The sequence below is a fragment of the Balearica regulorum genome, chromosome 5 (assembly GCF_011004875.1).
Source record: "Balearica regulorum gibbericeps isolate bBalReg1 chromosome 5, bBalReg1.pri, whole genome shotgun sequence".
Taxonomy (NCBI): Eukaryota; Metazoa; Chordata; class Aves; order Gruiformes; family Gruidae; genus Balearica; species Balearica regulorum.
The window spans coordinates 45,962,370-45,987,087 of record NC_046188.1 but is presented as its reverse complement, the minus strand read 5'-3'; the positions used below and the strand labels follow the sequence as shown (position 1 = coordinate 45,987,087).

Genomic DNA, 24,718 nt, shown 5'->3' with positions numbered 1-24,718 from the left:
CCCATGCAAGGGGAGCTCACCTTCTCCTGAAGTAGGAGACCATCGCACAGTGCAGGGAGGTTGCCAGCTCAACCTTGTAGGCTTCATCAAGAAGTAGTACGTGGTCTTTGACTTCCAATTGAGCAGCCCCCTGAGCTCAGGTGGCTGAACTTGGGCGAATTAATTCATTGTGGGAATTAATTAATTCCCAAACAGCATCTTATCACACATACACATGTGTGTGTGTGTCCCTGTGCCTGGTCTGTCCAGTCTAGAGTGACTAGAGCAGCCAAGCTCTTGACTGTAGAGCAAAGCACCTCCAGATACTTGATTCACAGTGCAATTAGTTTAACTGGTCCCAGGGGAGAAAGAAATACTTCCTGCATAACCAGTAACTGTGGTGTCAGAGTCATGTAACTCTTTCTTGTGCCAGAGCATCAGCTTTAAGGCTATTAAATGTGTGAACATGGTAATTATGCACTTAGGACTACTGTGTTAGCAAATGTCATGGTATGTTATAAATAGTATAGGGTCAGATCCTGATTTTGGCTGCACTGGTGTCAGCCTGGCTTTGGTCCAGCTGTACTCTGGAGTTGATCTGGATTTGCCCCTTGAGAATTCATGCTATTCGCTGATGTTCCTGAGCATATTGCTGGCTCGAAATGTCCAAGCCATTGCTCCCCTGCTCTGCCATGCCCAGGACAGTCTGAGGCGCCACACAACCTTCCAGAAATGTAACCATCGTTGTGCTTTGGGAGCAGTGTGGATGATATGCACCTGCCTGGCTGGGACATCTGTTCCCTGCTCCCAGACGGAGCAGGAGCTGGCGACAGTGATGGGGAGAGGCTGGGAGAGCTGGGGCAAGAGGGGAGGGGGCTTTCCTTCGGGTCCTCTGGGAGTCCATACTGATAGGAAACTGCCGAAGACTATCTTTGAAACCAAACCAAGGTTTGCCTGGGTCCGATTTCAAACAAAACAAGATCTACCATGATAATTTACGACTCTGTCTTGAACAGAGATTCTTTGTTTGGAAATATTTGCATTGAAGAGGTTGAAGTTATTTATTTGGAACTGGAGAAAGGGAAGTTTTCTTCCTTGGCTTGATTTAAGACCCTGTTGTTGTGGAAGATTTTTTTTTTTTTCCCCTGTGAAGAAAATGACCTTTCTTGGGCAGAAGGAAAGGGGACTGGCGAGAAGGGAGAGAGGGAGGGAGAGAACACAGCTCACTTGTGAGACGGCTCTTGGCTAATACAAAACCATGTGAAGGATGTTTATGTGCTTGTTACTTTTAATCTCGGGTTCTGGCAAGTCAGTATTTTCCCTTTGAGAAGTATTTGGAGGTCCTGACTGTAATCATTAAAGATCCATTTCAGTCTCTTTTCACAACAACCTCTAATGTCTGAGGGAGCCTGCACTCTGCTAACTTGAATCTTTCAGGGGAAATTCAGTGAGGTAACGTGTTTTTTTCCACCATTCCCTACGTAAAAGCAAACAGAAGTAAAGCAGCATCAGAAACATAGGTTGTCGCTCATGCTTACAGTTAAACATTTGCTGTTAAGCTGAGCTGGATGCATTTCAACTGTATGGCAGCAGTGCATATGTGGCCGGCATTTATTGGTCGGGAATGCATACAGGGGGGTTTCATGGAGGCACGGATGTGATACTATGGTGACCTGCACAGCTCCAAGGTACTCCATGCTTTGGAGGGAGGCTGGATGGTCAGGTTTTGAAAGCGTAGAAAGATGGAAGGACACAGCTCTGTCACTGCACAGAGGCAGCTAAAGCAGAGTTGTCTGGGAATGGAGCAGCTGAAGCAGAACCAAATGGTGCGGGGAGAGGGGAGAGGAAGGAAGGAAGGAGGGAAGGAAGGAGGGAAGGAAGGAAGGAAGACAAAAATACCCAACCTCAGAGCAAAATTGGATGTGGCCCGCCTGCCTAAGGCGGCAAACAGGAGAGCCTGGTTTTAATCAACTTTCCTTAGTAGCATCCCTGAGTTTACGCGCCCTTGGGATCCAATGAAATGAAATGAAGTTTTGCCTGCTTTTTCTACTTCTGAAACATACTGACATTTTAATGTTATGTTTTTGTTTGTTTCCCAAAATAAATATGAGAGTTATCAACCAACTCCTCTTTTTCCCAGAAAAATCAACCCAAAATAAGCAATCCACTAGCTTTAGGAGTTTATTAATTTTATGACTGTGTCTGTGTGTGTGTTTACTCCTGGATAAAGTGTCCCTATGTGTTTTTACCATACAGATGAAGCAAGTGAGCAAGCAGAGCAGGGGAGGTGGCAGGATCTCTGAGATTTCTGCTTAGCTTTAGATGTGAAGGTGTTCCAGGGCTCAGAGCAGGGGTGCTGGTGGCTGGGGTTCCCGGGGCTTACTGCTTGTTTGGGGACAGAAAATGGTCTTGTGCTCCAAGGGAGAGATGGCAAGTTAGGGGAGAGAGAGTGGTGTTCCCGATCCTCCTGTTGGTGCACTGCATGGCCCTGAGCACACTCCTCCTTTCTGGACCTCAGTTGCTCTGTAGGAGACTGGGAACTGATGAGGCTTGATTTGTTAAGCCCTGCAGATGGAGGTCTGTTGCTTTGCAGCCACGGGAGATGCATTTGGTTGGTGAATGGAGAGGACTTGGATTTATTGAAAGGACAAATGCCCAGCAATGTGATGTCACAGTTTATAACAGTCACAGCTACGTGGTGAGATCACCTGTGCCAAAGAAGGAAGCTTTGCTTTGCTGGAGAGCCCCGCGCAGAGCCCAAGCCCCTCCAGTCCAGAGTCCCCATGTCACCCACTGGAGGCTGTGGGCAGCCCCTGGCTGACCAGAAACACCTGCCCTTTGGGGAGACACACACTTTTGGGAACGGCAGAGAAAAAAGTGTCCTGCTACTTGCTGATGAACTGTGCTAGGATTTCAGGCTGAGAAAGCTGATGAATGGTATTTACACATTACCAGGTTTGTATGTGGCCTTCTCAGGTGTCCCATGCCCTTGCTTGGGGACCTGTGCCTGGTGGTTCTCCTCCTTGTGCAATGCAGGGATCCCATGGTGTTTCTACGTTAGGAAAGGGCTTATTTTGTCAGCATGAATGCGAGTCTGGATCAGGGAGGAGGGAGGGCTTCATGTGAGCATCTGAGAGAAGAGGGTGGCATCGTGTCTGAGCCGAAATGTGGTTGCTTCAGGAGCTTAGTGGAAAGGAGGTGACCAGAAGGACATACAAGGAATGTGATGGCTGAGTAGGTCAACCAGGAGAGGAGTAATGCTTTATTTGAAAAAAAAGCTGAGCTAAACAACATAGCTAAGTCAACAGTGCCAGCAAGTCCCATAGAGTCCTTGCAGCAGGAGATGTCATGCCTCCATAGGATCAGTATATGACTAGGGTGGCGATACAGAGTACGCAGAGGGGATGCTGCAGTGGAAGAGCTATTCTGTGTACAACGGTAGCCAGTAAAGCAATAACGAGAAATTTCACCTAACCTCACAGATTGGGTAAATATTACAAAAGGTCATGATGGTGATGCTATGTTTTGGTACTATAATCAGTACTTCCTAGAGCAACAAGTCTGAGCACCCACGAGCCTCAAGGAGTTCTTGATTTAGCTCAAGAAGTATACAGATGCAATGAGGAGACACTTCACAATAGACATAATCAAGTGTTCAAATTTCCAAGCTCTGTAGGGTGAAACTTCCTCCCCCCATCCTCTATAGTGAAGCCTTAGCTTCAAGGATGAAAATTAAAAGAAGTCAAAAGAGTAAAAAAGGCTTGCAGATATCTAGTCTCTTGATATTAGGAGTCCATGATAAGTTTAACTACCAGAAAGACTTTTCAAAAAGAATAAAAATAGCTAGCATAGTTAAATAGTAGATTGAAGAATATTAGTAGAAGTAAAAAGATATCCCACAAAAAGCATAAGTCATGTCCAAAGGGGAAAAACAGAAAGGGTCCTAAATGCTGAGATGTTAAATGTGAAAACATAAGAAGACATGCTCAAAAAAAGATTTTGAAGAATGGCTTGTAAAAGGCTGGAAGCTTCTGCTATAAACTTTTGCAAACACATTGAAGGAAAGAAGCTAGCTAGAAAGCCTTTGGCCTTCTGGCTGAATGGAGACTAAAGTGAACACTCAAGGATAAGGCAATATCAGAAAAGCTAAGTCTGTTCCCTGCAACACTGTAAACTATATATACTTGACTATATATTCAATATGAAGAATTCTAAAGCAGCAATTATTGATGGTGAAGGAGATGCTGGAGTCATTGGGAATAGTCTTAAGTCAACTTGCTACTCAGTAATCATTAAGTGATAAGAATGTTGACAATTACTAGGAAAGAAATCAAGAGCTAAACAAAAATCCTAATCTAGCAACTGTCTAAAATGACAGTGCTCTGGTATCTTGAATATTTTGTTTAGGTATAGTTATTTAAAAAAAAAAATTCAAAAAAAGGACCTATATTTCCTGCTGTTGAACAGAAATTTAATAGAGTAGAACCTTTTGGTCTGGGAAAAAAAAAAAGAAAGGAAGATAGGAGGGAGATACAGGAATTCATGAATAGTTTATGAAGATCAGTGAAGAACTTAATATTTATTTCTGACAATACAAGAGCTGGAGCAGCATATAAATTATTGGACAGCAGGTTTAGGACAAATAAAAGGAACCACTTTTCTTGCACAATGAATAACAGAATCACCCAATTCACTGCCAAAGGATGTTGTGGATGCCAAAAGGACTAGCCCGTTCAAAAAGCAATTAGGCAAAGGTTTATGCAGAGCTAGTAATGATCACATGGGGATGGGGGACAGAGGCTTCCCAAACCACTGGTGGCCAGAAGCTGGGTGGGCATTCCCAGGCGATGTATCTGCAGCCTGTGCACGTGGCCGTGGTTGCAGCTGGGACGAGGGACCTTTATCCGACCGGCAGCAGCCTCCAGACAGCCCTGGGCTGCTGCCCAGCGGTGCTGGCTGCCTGTGCTGCTCTGGGGCAAAGTCCAGCTGCCAGGTCTGTCCCTGGTGCGACCCTGCAGCTGCCTGTCTGGGCAAAGCAAGGGCAAGTCAGGGGTGCCGATCCCCTGCCAAAGCTCCCCAGGCAGCGGGCAGCTCTTGGCCAGGGGCAGTCCTCATGGCTGTGGTGGAGCAACCGCCCCTTCCCCACGTGGTATCACGTCTCCAGTGGGAAGCGATCGCCGGCATGGTCCCTCCAAGAATGTTATTGATACCTGCCTTGGAGGGAGGTGCTCAAGGCTGTGGTGTTTGCTGCACAAATGTTGCGTTAAGCCCAAGATTGGGGGAAATTTTTGGTAGGAGCCAGGCAGGAGCCCCCAAGGCTTGTTGCTCTGAGCCACCCAGCTGGCCGGGCACTGCAGGCAGGTGGGCTGAGACGAGAGGCTGTGTGTCCCTGTGCAGTCCCTCTCTGCCCTGCAGCAACGCCATGCCTGGTGCTCCAGTGCGTGCATCTCTGTGTGTGTGTGGTTTTGGTTTGGTTGCTTTCAAGCAATTGGAAATTCAGCTTTCTAAGCAGAAAGCAGAAATTTCTGTGCTTGTCCTCTCATGTCCGTGTCCTTATGGATGTGTGCTTTATCTCCTACTCTGTGCTTAATTCCTGCATAGGCACTTGGAGACTGATGTTAAAGTGAGCATCAGCACCACCTCCAGAACATATCTAAATAAAGCAGAAGTCGAGTGCCAGCTTATGGTTCCTTTCCAAATGTCATGTTGGTCCTGCTAGAGAAAATGGATATTTTTATAGGCTGTAAGGTTAACATTTCAGGGGGCATGATTACAAAAATAAAATAAATGTCCAAATAAAAAGAATTGGGCCACATTTTGCAATGACTAAGTAACTCCACTTAATAAATGGAATTATACTAAGCAACGAATAAATCACCCTAGAATTTGGCTCGGGGTTTGTTGCTGGAGCCCAGACAATAATAACAGGTAGACTGGGATTGTATGTGAAAAGCCAGGATTGTGCTTTTCCCTGCTGTTACCAAATGTGCAGCACCTATTTTTATCGAGTACGTTCCCAGCTCACGTACGATGCCCCTGCTACTTACACAAACACACTCATAGACTTGTGCAAGGTCTTGGCTGATCTTTGTAGCTTGGCTTGATGTATTTCCTGCGGCTTATCTGCTGGGCTTGGACAAGTCCAGTGAAACTCTGGAGAGGGTCCCAGTGTTGCTGAGCGTATCGGACCCTCCAGCTCAGGGCTTTCCAAGTCCCCTCCTTGCTTGGCTCACCCAGGAGACCTGTGCCTGCGGTTTCCTTGCGCTTTAGCAGAGACCCGCAGCCTCAGAGGAGTGGGACGGATGGTCGTCCTCCCTGGGTGAACTGGACCATCCGAGTGGGAGGCAGGCTGAAGAGGAAGGCTGCCGCCATCGCAGGGGGCTCTGGTGCACTGCGGGCAGGGACAGGATTCCCTACGGAAACCATTGGGACTGTGAGGTCTTGCTGGCTTTCAGCCTGCTGCCATTCCTGCAAGATCTGTTTGCACTTCTCTGACAGGGCCTTCAGGCTTTTTTTTTTTTTTTTTTTTTTTAAATACTGTTCATATTTAAAAAACCACCCAATTGCTGTTAAAGCGAGGAAGTGTCAGTCCCTTGTCCATCCACTGGCTTTTGGGAGCCCTCTGGATCCTGCCCACCCTTAAGACTTCTGGGACCTGAAACCTGCAACATGCTGCCATGTCCTCTGTGAACATCTTAAGACTGTGCTGGACCTGAGGGGCAGAAGGAAAACCCCCCCAGGTCAGACTGCAGTGAGCTGGCTCCTCTGGGCTTTGCTGGGCTCGCTGCAGTCTGGGAGGTACGTGCCAAGCTCGTCCCGGGATGCTCCAGTTCATTCCCTGCACGTCGGCAGGGCTGTGTGGAAAAGGAGGGCAGGACTCAGGACTTTTGGGAACTATTTTCTTGCACGTCCTGCAGTCGTGTCCCTGTGAAACACCAGTTTTGGGTCGTCAAAGGAGTATATGCTGTCTGGCCCACAGAAAGCTACCTCTTTCAGCTGTGTTCCTCAAAATATAAATAGGATTGACATAATGTTTAGCTCAGCCTTTCCCGAGTACATTTTGTTTTGTGAAGTTCTGGTTTGTTAGTGTTCCTAGCTGAATAAAACCTGCCCCAAGGAAGCAGTGCTGAGCCTGCAGAGCAGAGCACCTCTTCCCACTGCTGCACACCCCATCCATCGCACAATGTTCTGCTCTTTTTGCCATCATCCCGAAGCAAACAAACTTCACAGAAAGCCATAACTCTACTTAATGTTTGCGCTGCCTGCCTGCTGCTCCCAGTCTTCCCTGTGCTCGCAACTCTGATTTACAGCCCAGCGACTGCTTGTCTCTGTAACCCCAGCAGATTCACATTTTCCATTTTGCTATCTCTCTCTCAGCCTGATGTGTACTAAAGTGGCACAGCACGTCAGACTCGGCCTCCTTAGCAGTTTGTAAAGTACATCACAGTTCTCAAAGCAAGTGTTATTTTTACTGTCTCCCTCCGTTTGTTGGTGGCACTGATCTGAAAGCAGCTCTCACAGCTGTGTCCCGGCCACCACACACTTCAGCCAACAGCTTCCATCATACCTAACGAGGTGGGAGCATCACGTAGGCTGCCTGGGTGAGGATGCCAGTGCTCCGGAGTGGGGGCGAGGCTTCTCTCCCCATCCCCATCCTCATTTCATGGTTCCCCAGACAGCCCCAGCCATAATCAGGCCTTCCACGTGCTTCACTTTGTGCACGCCTCTGAAAACCTCTGCATCATGTTGGATTCATTATGGAGATCTCTCCTCCTATCTCCAAGTGCCACAGCACATAGAAGAATTAATTAAAGATATTAATAAGTAAATATTTCCTGTCAAAATATTGCGGGGGCGGGGGGGGGGGGGCTGGCTAGGAAATTGCTTGTTTAATTTTTCCACTGTGTTAAATTTTTTTTGCCCAGCTTAAATACTTGCTTTTGATTAAAACTGGAAAAAAATCTAATTTTGCCTCTCCTGCAGCCATGCCTCATGGGAGGCACAGCTCAGCAGCCTGATGCTGCCCTTCTATCAGTGGGTGAGAGCATCACCCTTCCCACCCTGGGGCTGCGCCAGCCCCATGAGGCAGCGCTGCTGGGAAGGGTGCTGGTGAAGCAGGGAGGGTTGCGGATCATTTTGGGGGCCTCAGGCAGAAGGGCAGCAGGAGATGCCCAAGTGACAGCTACAGTCAAATTTTCAAAAAGTGCTTTGAGTGCTTTGCTTTTGTTTCTTTCACCAGAGAGCAAGTCATTTTCAGGAGGGGATTGCTTTTGCCTCTTTTTCTGTCTAACTCTAGGAGCTGCCCTTGATTTCAGGCCCAATGAACAGAGCCGGGTGCGAAGGCTGGAAGGAAACGCATGCTGCCGCACATCAGCAGAGGCAGTGGACTGAGGTAACCTTTTCAATAGCTCCTGTAAAAACTGTTCAAGTGCCTCTGTCAGAGTCTTCAGACCTTAAAAAACATTGTTAAGACTTTTTATTTAATGATGCTATAATAGGAAAGCGTTAGGGCTCCCTTGTTGTTGGCAAAAGGCAGGAGGACCTGAATTCTTGAGGGAGGCTGCATGCGAGCACAGGAGCCGCCCGCAGCACAGGCACAGGCACTCCCCCTGTCCTGAGGGTGCACGTTGCTCACTCACGAGCTGTGGAGCCATGGCTCTGGTTGAAGTATTTCGGAGCAGACATCTAAGCCCAGTGTGCCTTAGCCCTGCCTGCCTTTGGGGATGCTTTAACCTGATTAAAACTCAGGAAGAGCTCTGACCTTTTTTGTGTTGCTCATCTAGCATGGTTAATACAGTCCCAGCCACAGCTGCTCTCATTGTGCTACAGCTCCTTGGAGATCCTCCAGCCACCTGCAAACATGCCCAAACACCCCACCCCACCCCACCCCCCTTGTAAAACACGGGGCACAATCTACCCATGGTTACACAAAATACTCTCCGTTTTATCCACGATTTACAAATGTGTGTGCTAAACACAAACCCGGCACATCACATGCCTGCTCGAGTGCACTGAACACAAACCCGCAGCTTTGTTTACCCTGGCACTACGTCTGTATACTGAATCCAAAATGTGTCCTCATGGCATAGAGTTTGTCTTTCAAAGAATACAACTGTCCTACGTGTGCAGTAAAAGACAAGCTGGGCAACTAGCTCCGTGAGAGAAGTTGCAGAGGCTGAGAGCCGCTTCCAGCCCAGCTTTGCTGCTGGGTGGCTGTGCTGCTGGAGCTGACTCAGCTGGCCCCCGCTGCAGCGAGCGCTGCCAGCTGAACACAAAGACTTCTTGTAGTCTGGGGCTGATGTGGCCAGACCGAACTGCGGAGAAAACTGTTGCGTCAATATTTACCCAAACCACACGCACAGCTCCACATGCCATCCAGAAACACATGCGCTTAGTGTATGCCCTGCACACAGATTTCCATGCATTTCTGTAAGTAAATCTGTAAGAGCATGTGTGCCCTGTGCAGCATACATAAAGCCATGTGCAAGCTCTGACATGCCTCAATGCACCTGTGTGCCTGCACTACACATTGCATTGAAAACCTCTCTACATGGATGAAATCGCAGTCTCTGGCACTGGCTGAAACGCAGGAGTGCGCAAGGTTCTTGGGGATGGCCAGTATATAGAAGGCAGATCTCAAATTGAAATGCCACCAAGATTTTAGAGGTGGGACTTTATGACACTTTGGTGGCTAACAAGTGTGTGGAAAATAAGTCTCTGGTTTCTTGATATTTGAATACTATATATGCATGCACTAGTAAGTGATAATTAGCATAGGATATTAGCTGGCCAGCAGTGGTGAAGTGACAACCAGAGGGAAAAGGTGGTTGCCATTAATGGCAGTGGCACCGAGAGGCACTTCTGACAAGTCAAAACCAGCCCTTGGCTTGCTGAGAAGGGGCCTATGAATAACACGCAGAGCAAGCGCTTGTTGTCCTTATAACTGAAAGCCATAAAAAGAGCACAAATAACACTCAAATTATGACTGCTTGTTCTTGGATCGTACTCACTGTATTTCAGCTGGAGCCTCATAAGGACTTAACGTAAGACTTTGATTTAATACCTCTCCAGATTGGGGGAAAGTGCGTTTCTGGGGTCTCCTTTTTCCACAGGAGTTTGCAAGTGACCATGTAATAAACTGAGGGATTCAAGTGGGCTTTGCTGAAGCGCAGCGTCCCAAGTAGGCTGGGCTCCTGCTGGCTCAGATGCTATCATGGTTATGCCCAAGGAGGCCAAGGCAGGAGTTTAGGGCTCCTCTTGGCTGTCACAGCACGCCTGTGAGCCAAGGTTTCACCCCAGGCTTCTCATGCTTAGGTGCTGGAACAGGGGAATGACAAGCTAGTCCAGGACAAGGCTGAATGTGCAGAGGGCTGTTTGTAGCCCTCCCAATACTTGTAGGAAAATTGGAGGTGTGAGTAAATGCATTTAATGCTCTTGAGCTGGAAAGTAAAGACCAGGAACCTCAAATGTGTTGTTCTTAGCATAAGCACCAGTGAACCACTCTGCTTCTCTCCCATGAAACAAAATCAGAGCAGCATTACTTTATGGTATTTTGGGGTACTGACTGTTGGTGCTCAAATGTTTAAAGTTCAAAGGGCCAGGTGAAGTAGGTGCTATTTGTTCCCCCCAAAATTGAGCATTTTGAGAAGGATTCTTGCTGGAGGCAATATGAAGGTATCATCAGAGCTGTCTTTTCCTTTTTGTTTCCCATCAGGAAGGCTGAGTGTCATGGTTTAGCCCCAGCTGGCAGCTAAGTACCACACAGCTGCTCGCTTACTCCTTCCCCCCTGGGTGAGATGGGGAGGAGAATCAGAAGAAAAAAGTAAAATTCATGGATTGAGTTAAGGGCAGTTTACTAGGACAGCAAAGGAAGAGGAAAACAACAACAACAATACTAATAAAAGAATATACAAAGCGGGTGATATACGATGCAATTTGCTCACCACCCAGAACCCGATGCCCAGCCTGTTCCAAGCAGTGATCCCTCCTCCTCAGCCTTACATACTGAGCATGTTGTCATACGGTATCAAATATCCCTTTGGCTAGTTTGGGTCAGCTGTCCTGGCTGTGTCCCCTCCCAGCTGCTTGTGAAAATTAACTTCATCCCAGCCAAAAACAAGGACAGTGATGCAGAAAAAATAGTGTAAGATGGAGGAAAACAGAGGTTAATGTTACAAAGACTTGGACACTGTGGGAATACTTGTCAACACTTGATACCCAGCAGTGCTGAGTCTGTGACAAGCTGTGGAAGCTGGTACCGCTCTGGAGCCTAGGGAAGCCACAAGTCATGGTGTGAAAAAAGATAATGCTTGATAGTATCAGGCTGTGAAAGAACTTGGAAGAGCAGGTTGGGCCCTGGGAGTCTTGTTGTGCAGATGGGCAGCATGGTAATACGCATGAAAAAGTGTCCTCTGTTACCTGTTTTGCCCTCAGTTGTACCACTGAGCCTGCTTCGAGACCTGCCTTGTGCTCCCCACGCTTTCAGCAGGGCCATATCTGAGCTAAGGTCAGGCTTCCTTTGCAGTTAGTTGTCCTGGGACAAGCAGACAGCAAATAAAATCCACAAGATAAATGGTGCCTGTTAATCCTTTTTGTGTGTCCCAGCGACCTGGCTTTGTTATTTAATGGCTGGCAGCTCTCCCTCTGTGCAATGTTCCCTGGGACCAAATACATAAACCCTCAGCTCCTCACATATCAGGTTCTAGCAGATGGGGATCCTAAAAGGCTTTCAGAAGATGGATTTCTGCTTGCTTGCTCATTATTGATCAGTGCAAAGAACAAAATGCTTTTTATGCACTGGGAACCCACATATCTTTGTATCTTTAGCAATAAAACCAAATACTGGCTTCTGAAGTGCAAAGTACAGCCCGGGCACTGCATGGTAGACCTAAGGCCTCTCCTTCTCACTGGGGCCTTGCTTCTGACTTCTGCTTCTAACAAGGGAGTCAATAGAGAAGATTTTCTGATGAGATGAGGGTTGTGGTTAATGTTTTGTTCTTGATTCTGCCAAAGTCTCTGTGTGAGTGGGAAGTACAGCTCCCCCTCCATGCCTGCACACATCCTTTCCCAAGAGCCTCATGCCTGAATGTAGCAATGTGAGCACTTGATGCACCTCAGTGTCCTGTCTACAGGGCATGAACTTGGGGTACCAGGCTGGGGTTGGACGTAATTCTTCCTCCACAAGTGTGATCTAGGGTTTTTTCTCTTGGGTAGGAAGCCAATCATGGGAAACAATTCCCAGGAGGTGCCGATAGTCAGCAAGGAGGCAATGCGGGTTGAAGCACATTGCACTCTCCACGAGGGACCAGCTTGCAGAAGAGCTTTGCACTGGACTGGTGTGACAGGGGGTCCAAGCCCAAACAGGATGGATCTATCTGTGGACCACTACAACCGTCAGGTAAGAAAGTAATCTATCTGGATCAGTGGACCTTGCCTCTATAACCAACAAAGGGGAATTGTACTGCACATTAGAGATGTATTTTGTATTATCCTGGCAAGCTCCCCTACACATGAACATGTGGTACATGAGGCTGCAGCAGGTGTGTGGGCAGCTGTGCAGAGTAATAGAAGCTTTCAACATGTCCCTGGGGCCTCCACAGACCTCTTGAGGCTACTGTGGTCAAAGGAGAATGGCTCTTGCTTCTCCCGGACTGACTGGAAGTGTTGTGTCAGAGCCATGCTGCAGATGCAGGACACTCCTAGCTTGCTCAAATCTGGGCAGGTTTGTTATTTAGGGCATACCCTAATCCTAGAAGCAGATTGGTCCAGGAGCTGTTATTTAGTAATTTAATTCATTATATATTATAGATCTATATTAATTTTACTTATGTATTTCATTTTAAATACATTTTCTTTTTTATTTTATTTATGCATTTTACATTCAGGTATATGCTTACTGCAGGTAATGGAGTTAGCTATGTCAATACCTGATATTGAATCTGCTGTAGTGCCAGAGTGCAGAGGGCAAAGCTAAGGCTGAACATCCACCAAAAACTCAGCACTTACTAGTCCTGAAGGCCTGAATCCAAAACAGGACACGCCATGTCTTTACAAATTGATGCAATAGCAAACACGGAGCATGTCTCAGCAGCAGACTGATGCCCAGCCGTCTTCGGGCAATGGCTACCTTGGAAAGACTCCCCCAGTACTGGTTCTCTTGCCAAGCATGATGCTACATGGTATGGTCCGTGGCACCCCTTCGGTCAGCTCGGGGCAGCTGTCCCAGCTGTGTCCCTTCCCAACCTCCTGCCCACCCCCAGCCAGCTTGCTGGGGCAGCAGAGTGAGAAGAAACAGAGACGACCTTGGTTCTGCACAAGCTCTGCTCAGCAATAGCTAAACATCGGTGTGCCATCAGCACTCGAGACAGCACCGTGCAGGCTGTGATGAAAAAGGATTACCTGCATCCCAGCCAGGCCCATACAGAAAACCCTCCTGGGCCTGCTCACAATTCTTATTCCTATGAGAAACCCATGACAAAAAGGACATTTGACTTATCGGGGAGAAATCGGAAAATGCTCCTGATCTGTGGCTGGCATCTAGCTTTTCTTGCGTAACCTAGAAAGTACACCCAGGTCTGCACAGTGTCTTCTGCACCATGGGAAAGGCGCCCTCTTTGGCCTCTATTTCCAAGGACAAACTCCACTCCCCAAAGCGGCACCACAGAGGTGTTCCTAAACCTTGCTAACCAAGAGCACCCAGCAGCAAATTCTGCTTACTAACACCAGGCCCAACTTGCCCTCCCCAAGAAAAAAAATGTAGATTAAGAGACATCTGGAAAAGAAGACAAGAACTGGAAATTCCAGGTGTTCAAATGTGCATTCATTTTATTATGTGAGCCCAACAGCATAAGAACGTAAGGCTGCTAGATGAAACACAAAAATCACATCAGTTTTTCCCCCGTTGTATGTTTCTGCCGTACAGACCTCATGAAGGTCAGGCCCTGCAAGCTGGACGTCCCCAGCTCCCAACCAGCTGTATGATACAAAAGCACATATGACAGGTGGCAGGAGCATCATATGACATCCATGACGAGCCAAAGCATCTTCTCAAGACCACCTGGCAGCTGACACCACAACCTCTCCTGACCGAGATCTGCCTGCTCACCCTTGCCGCACTCTGCGACCAAGAGCTGTAGCACTCAATGAGTTCAACCACCCCAAGTCCCATGGCCAAGGCTGAGAAAGGTGCTGCTCCTCCCAGGGGAGCTTTCACACCAGGCATCTGTCAGGGAAGCCCCTCAGCAACTCTCTTGCTCTTGCTGTAGGCCGTAGGCTTTGTGGCCTGCTCCAACATGGATGGAGCCTACGTGGGCACCTGGAGGCCTCATCGCCCACAAGGCCCCATCATGGCCCAGTTCACCAGCCTGGGACCCAGGCACTCAGTCCCTGGGACAACAGGGAAAACCACCATTTCAAGGGGGGGTGCCCCACACCCACTGCCTCTGGGGGTCAGGCAGCCACAGCTCCATTCCCCTTTGCTCCAAGCCTCCATGCTCTCAGCTGCAGCAAGGACACAGGCCTGCCAGAGGAAGGCTCAGCTTGCTCATGGGAAAGCCCCAGAAAACAGATGCCTGACTCGGCTGAGTACAGAGGAGGCCTTAGCAGCACCTGAACCCCTGAGCGCATGGCAGGAACCTCATTCTGTGCCTTTACTACAGACTTCTTCTTCCTGCCTGACCCTTTTCTTTTTCTCCTCTCCTTCTTCTTCTTCTTCTCCTCCTCCTCTTTGTCTTCTCCTCCTCTTCTCCTTCTTCCTATTCTCCTCTCCTCTTCTACTTCATCTTCCCTTCCTGTTCTCCGCCTCCTCCTCCTCCTTTTCCATCTTCTCTGCTGCTTCTCTTTCACTTTCTTCTTCTCCTCCTCTGTAACAGCTGTCCAGTTTCAATTTCTTTCCCATCGGGGCTTCGGGAAAGCAACACTTCACAGATGCGCTCTTTACATTTGCTGTAAGTTAGCTTAGCAACTCTTTCAGGGTGTAATACTTCGTATCCATAGCATTTTTGGTGATATTCCAATTAATTGCACCATGCCTACATTGCTCTTGCAGGAAGTCATTGTACCATTATATGGGCCTGCTGGTATCATTCTGGGAGGAAAAAGTCACACAGGAAGGGAATTTCTTGAGGCCAGCAACTCCAAGTACTCCACTTTGAAACAAGCTTTAACTATGCAGTTGCAGGCAGGTGTCCTTCCACAGGCTTTTCTTCCCAGGCTACCGGGATCACAATCCCACCAAAACCAAAGCCCCTGCCTACACCTTTCCAAGGGCCAAACCACCCATGGCAGACAGCTGCTCTCCGGGTCCTCGTTACTACGTCCAGCCCTCCATCACCAGGAACAGGAAGTACGTGGCTCCAGCAGAGCACATCTGCGGGCTTCCCAAGGTGAAGACTGAGATCACTCCTGGGCCAAGGGAGTCCAATTTCTCCAGCACTTCCTTGGGGCAAGAGAAATACACCTTCCTTTTGCCCTGTGCTACCAGCGTACAAAACCAGCAGCTCGCACCCTGAAGGAGCTTCAGAGGTTTCCAGACCGAAAACAAACAAGGCTGAGCACCTCCTCCTGACCTTTCCTCTTTGACCTGAGGAAAAGAGCCCAGCTTCACTGCTTTTCTCTGCTTCTCCTCACCTAGGGGCAGAGGCAACAAGGCCAACAAGTACCTCAACAAATGCACGCTGGTGCAGTCCGTTGCCTTCCAGAGCAAGGTCGTCATCTCTGACCAAGCTCCGGGTGAGGGAACAGCCTGCGTGTCCTGCATGGAAAATCTGCTGGACAGCTTTTTCAACAGGCCTAGGGAAAAACCTGCACAGCAGGACAAGCTTGCTTGATGTCCCAGAGCACCAGCTTCTCTCATCCCACAGCAGAACGGGCAACTTGGGCTTGGAGCTGCCAACATACTCTGCATGCCACAGAAGACATGGGAGGAGGGGCAAGGCATCCCTCCTGCTCCTGGTAGCAGGCTTGGCAGGCTGCTTTTCTCCCACAATGGTACTGCTCCTTTCCCTGCAGGACTCACACGCACTCTCTTCCCATTGCCCTTCCAGGTCCTGGCACCTACACCTTGCCTAGGCTGGTGGGACCCAACACAGCCTACACCCACGCCAGCCTGTGCTACTCCATGAAAGGGAAGAGTAAGCACAACGGCTTTGCTGAAGACCTCTCCAAGGTGAGCTATGCTTCTCTGCTCTCTCATGTCAGCAGCTGAAGCTCAGCTGCTCTCCTCGGGGCAGAAGAGCTCCAACACCTGCTGCAGCCTCTCTTCACGAGCACTTCCCCACACCGTCAGCAAAACCCAAGGAGCCACGGGTCCCCTGGCTCTCCTGCCGGTCACAGCGGCAGAGGGGAGGCTCTGCCAACACCTGCAGTCCCTCCCTTTCCAACACAAACAGTTTTGGTGGGGCAAAGCTCATCGGCACTAGTGGAAACATCCCTCCTCCTCAGGGAACTCTGCTTCTCTGCAGGGCAACAGGAGGTGCCCTTGTTCCCATCGCTCCATGCCTCTCACACCACTTCTCTGGCCAGCCAGCTCAACTCGTGCAACCCACGTGGGCACCCAGCAAGAATCAACACCTGCCTTTTTGTACCCAGCTTACAGACGCCAGGTCCTGCTGCATTCCCCAAGATGGAACTGGATGTCTACAAAAAAAGGCTCCCACATACACAATGGGAACCAAAAGTAGACTCGGAGGTGACAAAACAGTAAAGCCGGGGCTGGGAAAGGTAAGGCAGCCTGCCCGCCTCTCCTCCTCTGCTTGTCGACAACCAGCCCTTAAGCATCTCGCCCTGCTGACAGGGCTTCTGAGAACTCAAGACCACCTTACTGGAGTGCCAAACCACAGGACAGCAGGCCTTGGCCCAAAGGCGAGCAGAGGGAGGCTAAAGAACACCTCTTTCCCTCTCCACTAGCTTAGCCGCGCCATGCTGAGGTGTGCTCACGCATCACAAGTTCTTTAGGTGGACACACCGCTGCAGAAGGGGCAGACAGATGCAACAGTGGCCCTTTCTCATGCAGTGGGGATGAGCTGGGAGAGCAAGGGCATCTGGCAAAGTCTGCCTGGAGCTAAAAGGCCTCTGGACTTGGAGAAAGTGCTGGTGCCAGCTCAGCTCCAGCCATGAACTTGCCCTGACAGATGCGGTGGGCACGTCACTCCATTTTGCATCCAACACGAGAGCTTTGCTTTGAGTGGCCTTCTGAAAACACTGGAGGGATGCCTTTACTTAAGTTTTAAGTATTGTTATGACTTTTGCCAAGCCTCTATCTTTTGTGGTTCCACTGAGTTTTAAGTAAATTTGTGATTTGTTTGAAGCTCTAGAGTAATTGTTGCTACACTGGATTACCGCTCAGAGAATTAAAAAGTTAACCTCACCCTAACCCACTGAGTGGGACTGGACACCCCCATTCCTTCAGCTGCTCCTTGTAAGCCTTGCGCTTTAGACCCTTCACCAGCTTCGTTGCCCTTCTTTGGACACACTCCAGCACCTCAGTGTTGTAGCCCAAAACCACTACTGGCTCATATCCAGCCAGCTGTTAACCAATACCCGTAGGTCATTTTCTGTCAGGCAGCTTTCCAGGCACACTTCCGCAAGCCTGTAGCGTTCCATGGGGCTGTTGTGACCCAAGTGCAGGACCTGGTACTGAGCCTTGTTGAACCTCATACACTTGGCCTCGGACCCTCGATCCAGCCTGTCCAGATTCCTCTCTAGTTCCTTCCTACCCTCAAGAAGATCAACGCTCCTGCTCAACTTGGTGTTGTCTGCAAACTCACTGAGGGTGCACTTGATCCCCTCATCCAGATCATTGATAAAGACATTAAGCAGAACTGGTTCCAGTACTGAGCCCTGAGGAATACCACTTGTGACCAGCTGTCAACTGGATTTAACCCCATTCATGACAATTCTTTGGGCCTGGCTATCCAGCCAGTTTTTTACCCAGTGAAGAGTATGCCCTTCCAAGTCCTGAGTAGCCAGTTTCTCCAGGAGAATGCTGTGTGAAATGGTGTCAAAGGGTTTACTAAAGTCCAGGCAAACAACATCCACAGCCTTTCCCTCATCCACTGAGCAGCTGACCTTGTCATAGAAGGAGATCAGGTTAGTAAAGGAGGACCTGACTTGCATAAACCCATGCTGACAGGGCCTGATCACCTGGGTTTCCTGTACATGCTGCGTGATGGCACTCAAGATGATCTGCTCCATGACCTTCCCTGGCACCAAGGTCAGACTGACAGGCTTGTAGTTCCCCAAATCCTCCTTCCAGCCATTCTTGTAGATGGGCGGCACATTTGCTAACCTCCAGTCAACTGGGACCTCCCCAGTTAGCCAGGACTGCTGATAAATGATGGAAATAAATGGTGGGCACTTCTGCCAGCTCCTTCAGCACCCTTGGGTGGATCCCATCCAGCCCTATAGATCTGTGTGTGTCTAAGTGGTGTAGCAGGTTGCTAACCATTTCCCCCTGGATTATTAGAGCTGCATTGTGCTCCCTGTCTCCATCTTCCAGTGCAGGGGGTTTGGTACCCTGGGAACGATTGGTCTTAGTATTAAAGACTGAGGAAAAGAAGGCATTGAGTGCCTCAGCCTTTTCCTCATCCTTTGTCACTATTTTTCCCCCCACATCCAATAAAGGATGGAGATTCTCCTTAGCCATCCTTTTGTTGCTAATGTATTTACAGAAAGATTTGTTACTGTCTTTTACCGTAGTAGCCAGATTAAGTTCTAGTTGGATTTTGGCCCTTCAAATTTTCTCCCTGCATAACCTCACAACATCTCTGTAGTCCTCCTGAGTTGCCTGCCCCTTCTTCCAAAGGTCATAAACTCTCTTTTTTTTCCTGAGTTCCAGCTAAAGCTCTCTGTTCAGCCAGGCCGGTCTTCTTCCTCACCGGCTTGTCTTTTGGCTCATGGGACGGTCTGCTCCTGTGCCTTTAAGATTTCTTGAAGAATGACCAGCCTCCTGGACTCTGTTGCCCTTCAGGACTGCCTCCCAAGGGACTCTGTCAACCAGGTTCCTAAACAGGCCAAAGTCTGCCCTCCAGAAGTCCAAGGTGGCAGTTCTGCTAACCCCCCTCCTTACTTCTGTAAGAAGCAAAAACTTTTATCATTTCATGATTGCTGATCCCAAGGCGGCCTCCAACCATCACATCACCCACAAGTCCATCTCTGTTCACAAACAGCAGGTCCAGTGGGGTTCCTTCCCTAGTTTGCTCACTCACCAGCTGTGTCAGGAAGTTATCTTCCACACACTCCAGGAATCTTGTAGACTGTTTCTTCTCTGCTGTATTGTATTTCCAGCAGACATCTGGTAATTTGAAGTCTCCCACGAGAAAAAGAGCTAGTGATTGTGAGATTTCTCCCAGCTGCTTATAGAATATTTCGCCTGCCTCTTCATCCTGGTTGGGTGGTCTATATCAGACTCCCACCATTTCTGCCTTGTTAGCCTTTTCCCTGAGTCTTACACTCAACACTTCAACCTCTTAATCATCATCGTCAAGCTCTAGACAGTCAAAACATGCTCTAACATGCAGGGCTACCCCACTGTCTCTCCTTCCTTGCCTGTCCCTTTTGAAGAGTTTATAGCCATCCATTGCAGCATTCAAGTTGTGTGAGTCATCCCACCATGTTTCCATGATTGCAATTACATCATAGTTTTCCAGCTGCACAATGGTTACCACCTCCTCCTGTTTGTTGCCCAGACTGTGTGCTTTGGTGTAGATGCACTTCAGCTGGACTATTGATCCTACCACCTTTTTTTGGGGGAGGAGCCCTAATTGCTATATGACTCTTCTGAGCTGCATGTGTGGTTTTTAATACATGGACAACTCTTGCATCTTTGCTGCCACATGGATCTCCATCCCCTACCTCCACTGAGATGGCTACGGTGCTACGCATCATGGATCAGACTGAAGGACCTCACTAGCACACTGTCCCTCAAACATTGATGTGCTGCCCCTAGGCTTAGCTCTAGTGAGCCTAGTTTTATTCCTTTCTCCCTCTAAATCTAATTTAAAGTTATTTTAATGAGCCCTGCTACCTCTTGCTCAAAGATCCTTTTCCCCCTTTGAGACAGGTGCACCCCATCTGTCACCAGCAGGCCTGGTGTTGTGTAGACCAACCTATGATCAAAAAACCCAAAATTCTTCCAGTGACACCAGTCACAGAGCCAGGTATTGATCAATTGGGTCTTGTTTCTTCCCTGCAACTGGAAGAATAGAGGAGAAGACTGCTTGTGCTCCTGATCCCTTAACCAGTTGTCCCAAGGCCCTGAAGTCTCTTTTCATCACTCTTGGACTTCTTATTGCAACTTCATTGCTGCCTACATGAAAAATCAATAATGGATAGTAATCTGAGGACCGTACCAGGGTAGGAAGTTTTCTCATCACATCTTTAACCTGGGCTCCAGGGGAGGCAGCAGACTTCCCTAAGAAGTGGGTCAGGTTGGCATATTGGGCTAAGTTTGTTACAGTTATCCATGATACTTTCAAAGGAAAATATTGTACATTCATTTATATTACATACACAGTATAATTTGTTAATTCCTTATTTGTAATATGAATCTCTTTTTGACCAATAAATATGTAAAGTAGAAGTCTTTCAATGCAAAAAAAAAATACATTTACATGGAGGCAGAAGGCTGTTGCTATTAAGCAGCAGTAAGCCTGCCACCTTAGGTGCAGTATTAGTTTCAGCAATAACTGAATTTTTTTGTTCATGGCTTGCTGATTATTGGAATATCGACTAGGAAAAGGAAAGGTTAGGCTTGCTACAGTCCCCTGTAACCTAGAAAGAGTCTGGAGACTGTAGAAAACTGGGAAAGACAGCAAAGCTCTTGAGACATGGTGCACCTTAAAGAAGACTTGCCATTGAGTATCCTAACCTTTGGAAGGGCATATGAGAATTTCCTGCCTGTGTCCTGCATCCCTCCCACTACAGGTCACGGAGCACTCTCTGCCCACAGTGCTTTTATTTCAAACTAACTTCAGACCTATAGCACAGAGGACCAAAACCTACAACAACTTTGATGTGCCGCAGGAACAGGATGTGAGAGATTAAGAGCATCCCTGGTGTCCTCAGTCCCTGCTGCAGTGGGGAATTTCTTAGTACAAAACTCTGAGATGATTCTAAGAAACAGACTGTAACTCACCTCACTCTGAAGCCCGAATATTGCTCTGTGCAATGATGCTGTAACCTCTGACAAGGTACACTAACCTAACCCTAGGCAGGTTGGGAAGTGTTAATGAGCAGTTGAGATTGTAACAGGCACCTGGTCTACACACTGGGGAGACCCGTGGTGGTGACAAAGTAGGGATACAGAGCAACCATCTCAGCAGATGAAGGCGAGATCCCCATCTTCCTCTTTTTAGGCCTATCTGGGATCTGGTGGGGTTGTCCCATCTGAGAAACATTAATTGAGATCCGAGCTATGACAGCTAACCGTGGTGACAGTGAAAACATGCATTTGGGGTGGACTTTGGGCCCAGAGACTTGCTCTGCTCCCAGTGCAATATGTGGCAAAACTCCCAGCGCTGTTGTTAGATGCTGTCTTACAGTAGTGGGATGAGCTTTTGGAAATCCTGCCCTACCACTGCCACCCAGCTTGTCTTCTAAGACCACAGACTCCATTTTTTTTCACTCTGCACCTGGCTCCTAGCAGCCTCAGCTCAGCTCTCCCTCCCAATTTGACCATTTAATTGCATATGGCTATTTAGTGATTAATGGTAGCAGGAAATCGGCACTTTCCCTCTGTTAACCCTTAAAACTCTGTCATCTCCCTCACTTCCAGCTAGCTGTGAAGGGAAGATTTGGATTTCCAAAAGACCGAGAGCAGGATCATGTGGGCAAAAAAGATGGCTAGCGCCTAGCTCCAGATGTATCGCCTTTTTGTCGTCAGCGGAGAATTCACGCTCTCTGATGGACATGGTGGCTAAAGCCCAGATTCCCTGGGTCCATATCATGGGGAGGGGAAGCGATGAAGAACCAGAGGAACTTTGAGTTTGAATTTTGGCCAGAGTCTGTTTGCTGCTTCCATTGACAGTGCCCCAAGTGCTAATAATAATCTCCTTATTCTGCTTTGGTCAGGGCAAATGACAAAGTGGGGTGAAAACCAAAAATAAGCAGCCCTCAGAATAGCCCTCTCCATATCTTCCTGCTAATGGCATCTCTGAACAAGACTGCTTGTTCCCCTTCAGACAAGCTTTCAGAGGCTATTTTAGTTGCAAATAGCATTTATCAGAATAAGAGTGGGCTGGTCGCCAGCTCCTTCAGATCTTTGACAGCCCAGAGGGAAGAATCTTTGAAAAATAACTGAGTGTGCTTCCACTGCATGTTCCCTTGCCCAGGGGATTTTGGGGACATAATAAGGAAACATTCATCCAATGGAGCAGAGCCCAGGAACCAGTGCTTTGCTAAAACCAGCGATTCCCCTGTCATCAACACTTGTTCCCAGGAATCAGAACTCTTGTGCCTGTCATCAGTGTGGATGTTTTCAGATTCAATTTAGCAATAATTAGGAGGCAAGAAGCAAGGCGGGCAAAAAGGTTAGAGAGCCACTCATTTCTGAGTCACTGCTTAGAACATGACCTTGGTTAATTGTGTCCAAAAATCCTTGCTGACAGTCATCTCATGGCCACTTGGTGGTCTCTGGTGAGTTCACAATCTTTGCTGAGTTCATAAACTGTTCAAAGTTGTATTTTAGAAAATGCCACATTGAACACTAATTGGCATTCCCAAGGAAACAAACATGGAGTGGGCCGTGAAGATAAAATTTCCCCTTTCCCTGAAGGCATTTTGTTAATGGGCAGTATCTGGGCAGCTTGCCCTACTGCTCTATCTTAGACATCTGTCTTGGGTTCTGGGGCCATCATCTTTCACCAGTTCTAAATTAATTTCAGGAATAATATGTGTGGTGGCCTACAGACTGATTTCCCTGGGCAAGGAGTAACAGGCAAAGGAGAAAGAGCCAACAGAAGGATGGAGATTGAGAGAGATCTTGGGGCCTGACAAAGGTTGACATAAGAGAAATTTAGGAAAATATTGCTATATTCATGATGTCTTGTTGTCCTCCAGCATTTGTCAGAGTGACTTTGAAGACCACTTGATCTGGTCTTGATCTATTGATATCTCTTGTATTCAAAACCAAGCATCTGAAATACAGATCAGAAGGGGTTCACAAGCAAGTACTATGCAGAAGGCCTGTTGAGCATGTGATACCTGAGGCAGTTTTAGATCCCTGATCCCAGCCAAACATCAGCAAAAGAATGATAAATTCTTTGCTATGCTGGGGGAAATTGTTGCACTTCACCAAGAATACAATGGTACCTGTTAATTTTTCTCTCTCTCCTGCCACCTGAGACCCCATGGCATATTTTCCAATCTGCAAAATTCATGTGCTTTGCCAGTCACGATAAACATTTCAGGGCAAGATGGGAAATGACATAATGCTGCCAAGTTCTAGTTTCTTCATTATTTAAAAGGGTAAAGCCTGGTAGTAACTGAACTGACCGGATATGTTAATGTGTAAATGGAAACAAGCCTTTAAGGAATATTAGCCAATCCTATTCTCCCTATTTAATTTCACTGGCTTTGCAAGCGGAAAGGAGACAGCTGGAGGCAAGCAGGTAGCACATGTTTCCAATTATTACAAGTTTGAAGGCTGACTAGACCATCCTCGTGGCCTTTGTTGACCTCCATCAGTGCATTGTCAGGGTCTTGTGACCTGTGCATTTGTTGCTTGAAAAATGCCAATAAATGTGACTTGCCAGTTGTGTGACATCCTCTCAACACCAGTAGGACAGTTACACTTTTCCAGTGAAATACAGCTCCTTTAACTTGTTTGCGTAGAGTCCCAGCAAACACCAAACATCAGCCCTTACCAGCTCCTGACAATTCTGTTTCACTCTGTTTCCATGACGTGTTTGGCTGTTGAGTGGTTTTAAACTTTGCTGTGGGAAGAGTATAGGATGATTCACTCTGCAGCAGGGAGCTGGGATGTTTCTGCTCACTGCCTCCAGACTAATTCGCTTATCGTGAGGGTGGAAAAGTTTTGGTCTGCTAAATGTCACCATGCTTGTTTTCCCTGTCTGGGCTTCCCTCATTATTTCTAGGTGGATCTTTAATGGAAAAATCCGATCTGCCTCCTGTCAATGTATCCGGCTCTGTGGTGATGCTGCAGTCCCAGGTGGGAACCCCCAGCAGCATCTCCCCTTGCACACCTCTAGGCACTGCACCATGGTAGCATGCCCAGGGCATGGCAAGGGCCCAGGCTGCCAAGAGCAAGTAGGCCAGCGGGGTCGGTACCTGCAGTCCCATGGAGGGGGCAGCCGCTCCTGGCTCACTGCCCTGCTGTCTTGGCTGCTTCCCACCTTGGTGCCTTGCCTGTTGTGCCAGCTGGAGCCTTGGGTAAGCTGTTGCTGATTTACTAGTTCAATAAATATCCCTGGTGCGAATGGAGATGAAAGCGTCTCCATCTCAGGTAGGGTTGGTGCCAAGAGTGTGGGAGAGCAGTCCAAACGGTTGCAGGGGAAGCTGAAAGGGCCATTTAGTGGTCCTAGCAACAGGTTTGAGTCACAGAGACGCCCTTCCACCCATGCACTCCTGCATTCACAGCCTGAAGTGCCAACTGCCTCGTCAGAGCCATTCCGCCTCACTACAGAGACAGATTTACTCTGATACAGGTTTGCCATGGAGGTCGGTTTTGATATGTATGTTATATAGTAAAGCTTGGGTACCCTCATGATTACTAACAGTGCCG

At 48.1% G+C, this 24,718-nt stretch overlaps 2 protein-coding genes and 1 long non-coding RNA gene across 3 annotated transcripts in view; all 3 read left to right on the top strand.

Annotated features, from left to right (window-relative positions):
* Window positions 1–24,718, top strand: part of EXT2 (exostosin glycosyltransferase 2) — a 176,710-nt gene that overhangs the window by 4,146 nt on the left and 147,846 nt on the right. The gene's annotated exons all lie outside the window — the stretch shown is intronic.
* LOC142601923 (uncharacterized) lies at window positions 8,272–14,222 on the top strand. The gene is made up of 3 exons (XR_012835500.1): window positions 8,272–8,371; window positions 10,694–10,801; window positions 12,864–14,222. It is a non-coding gene; the product is annotated as an uncharacterized LOC142601923 (long non-coding RNA).
* LOC104641330 (ciliary microtubule associated protein 1A) lies at window positions 14,271–21,823 on the top strand. Its single transcript, XM_075753024.1, is given in 7 exon segments — window positions 14,271–14,400; window positions 15,190–15,394; window positions 15,611–15,708; window positions 16,023–16,144; window positions 16,574–16,619; window positions 16,622–16,698; window positions 21,752–21,823. Coding segments are annotated over 7 exon segments (750 nt in total).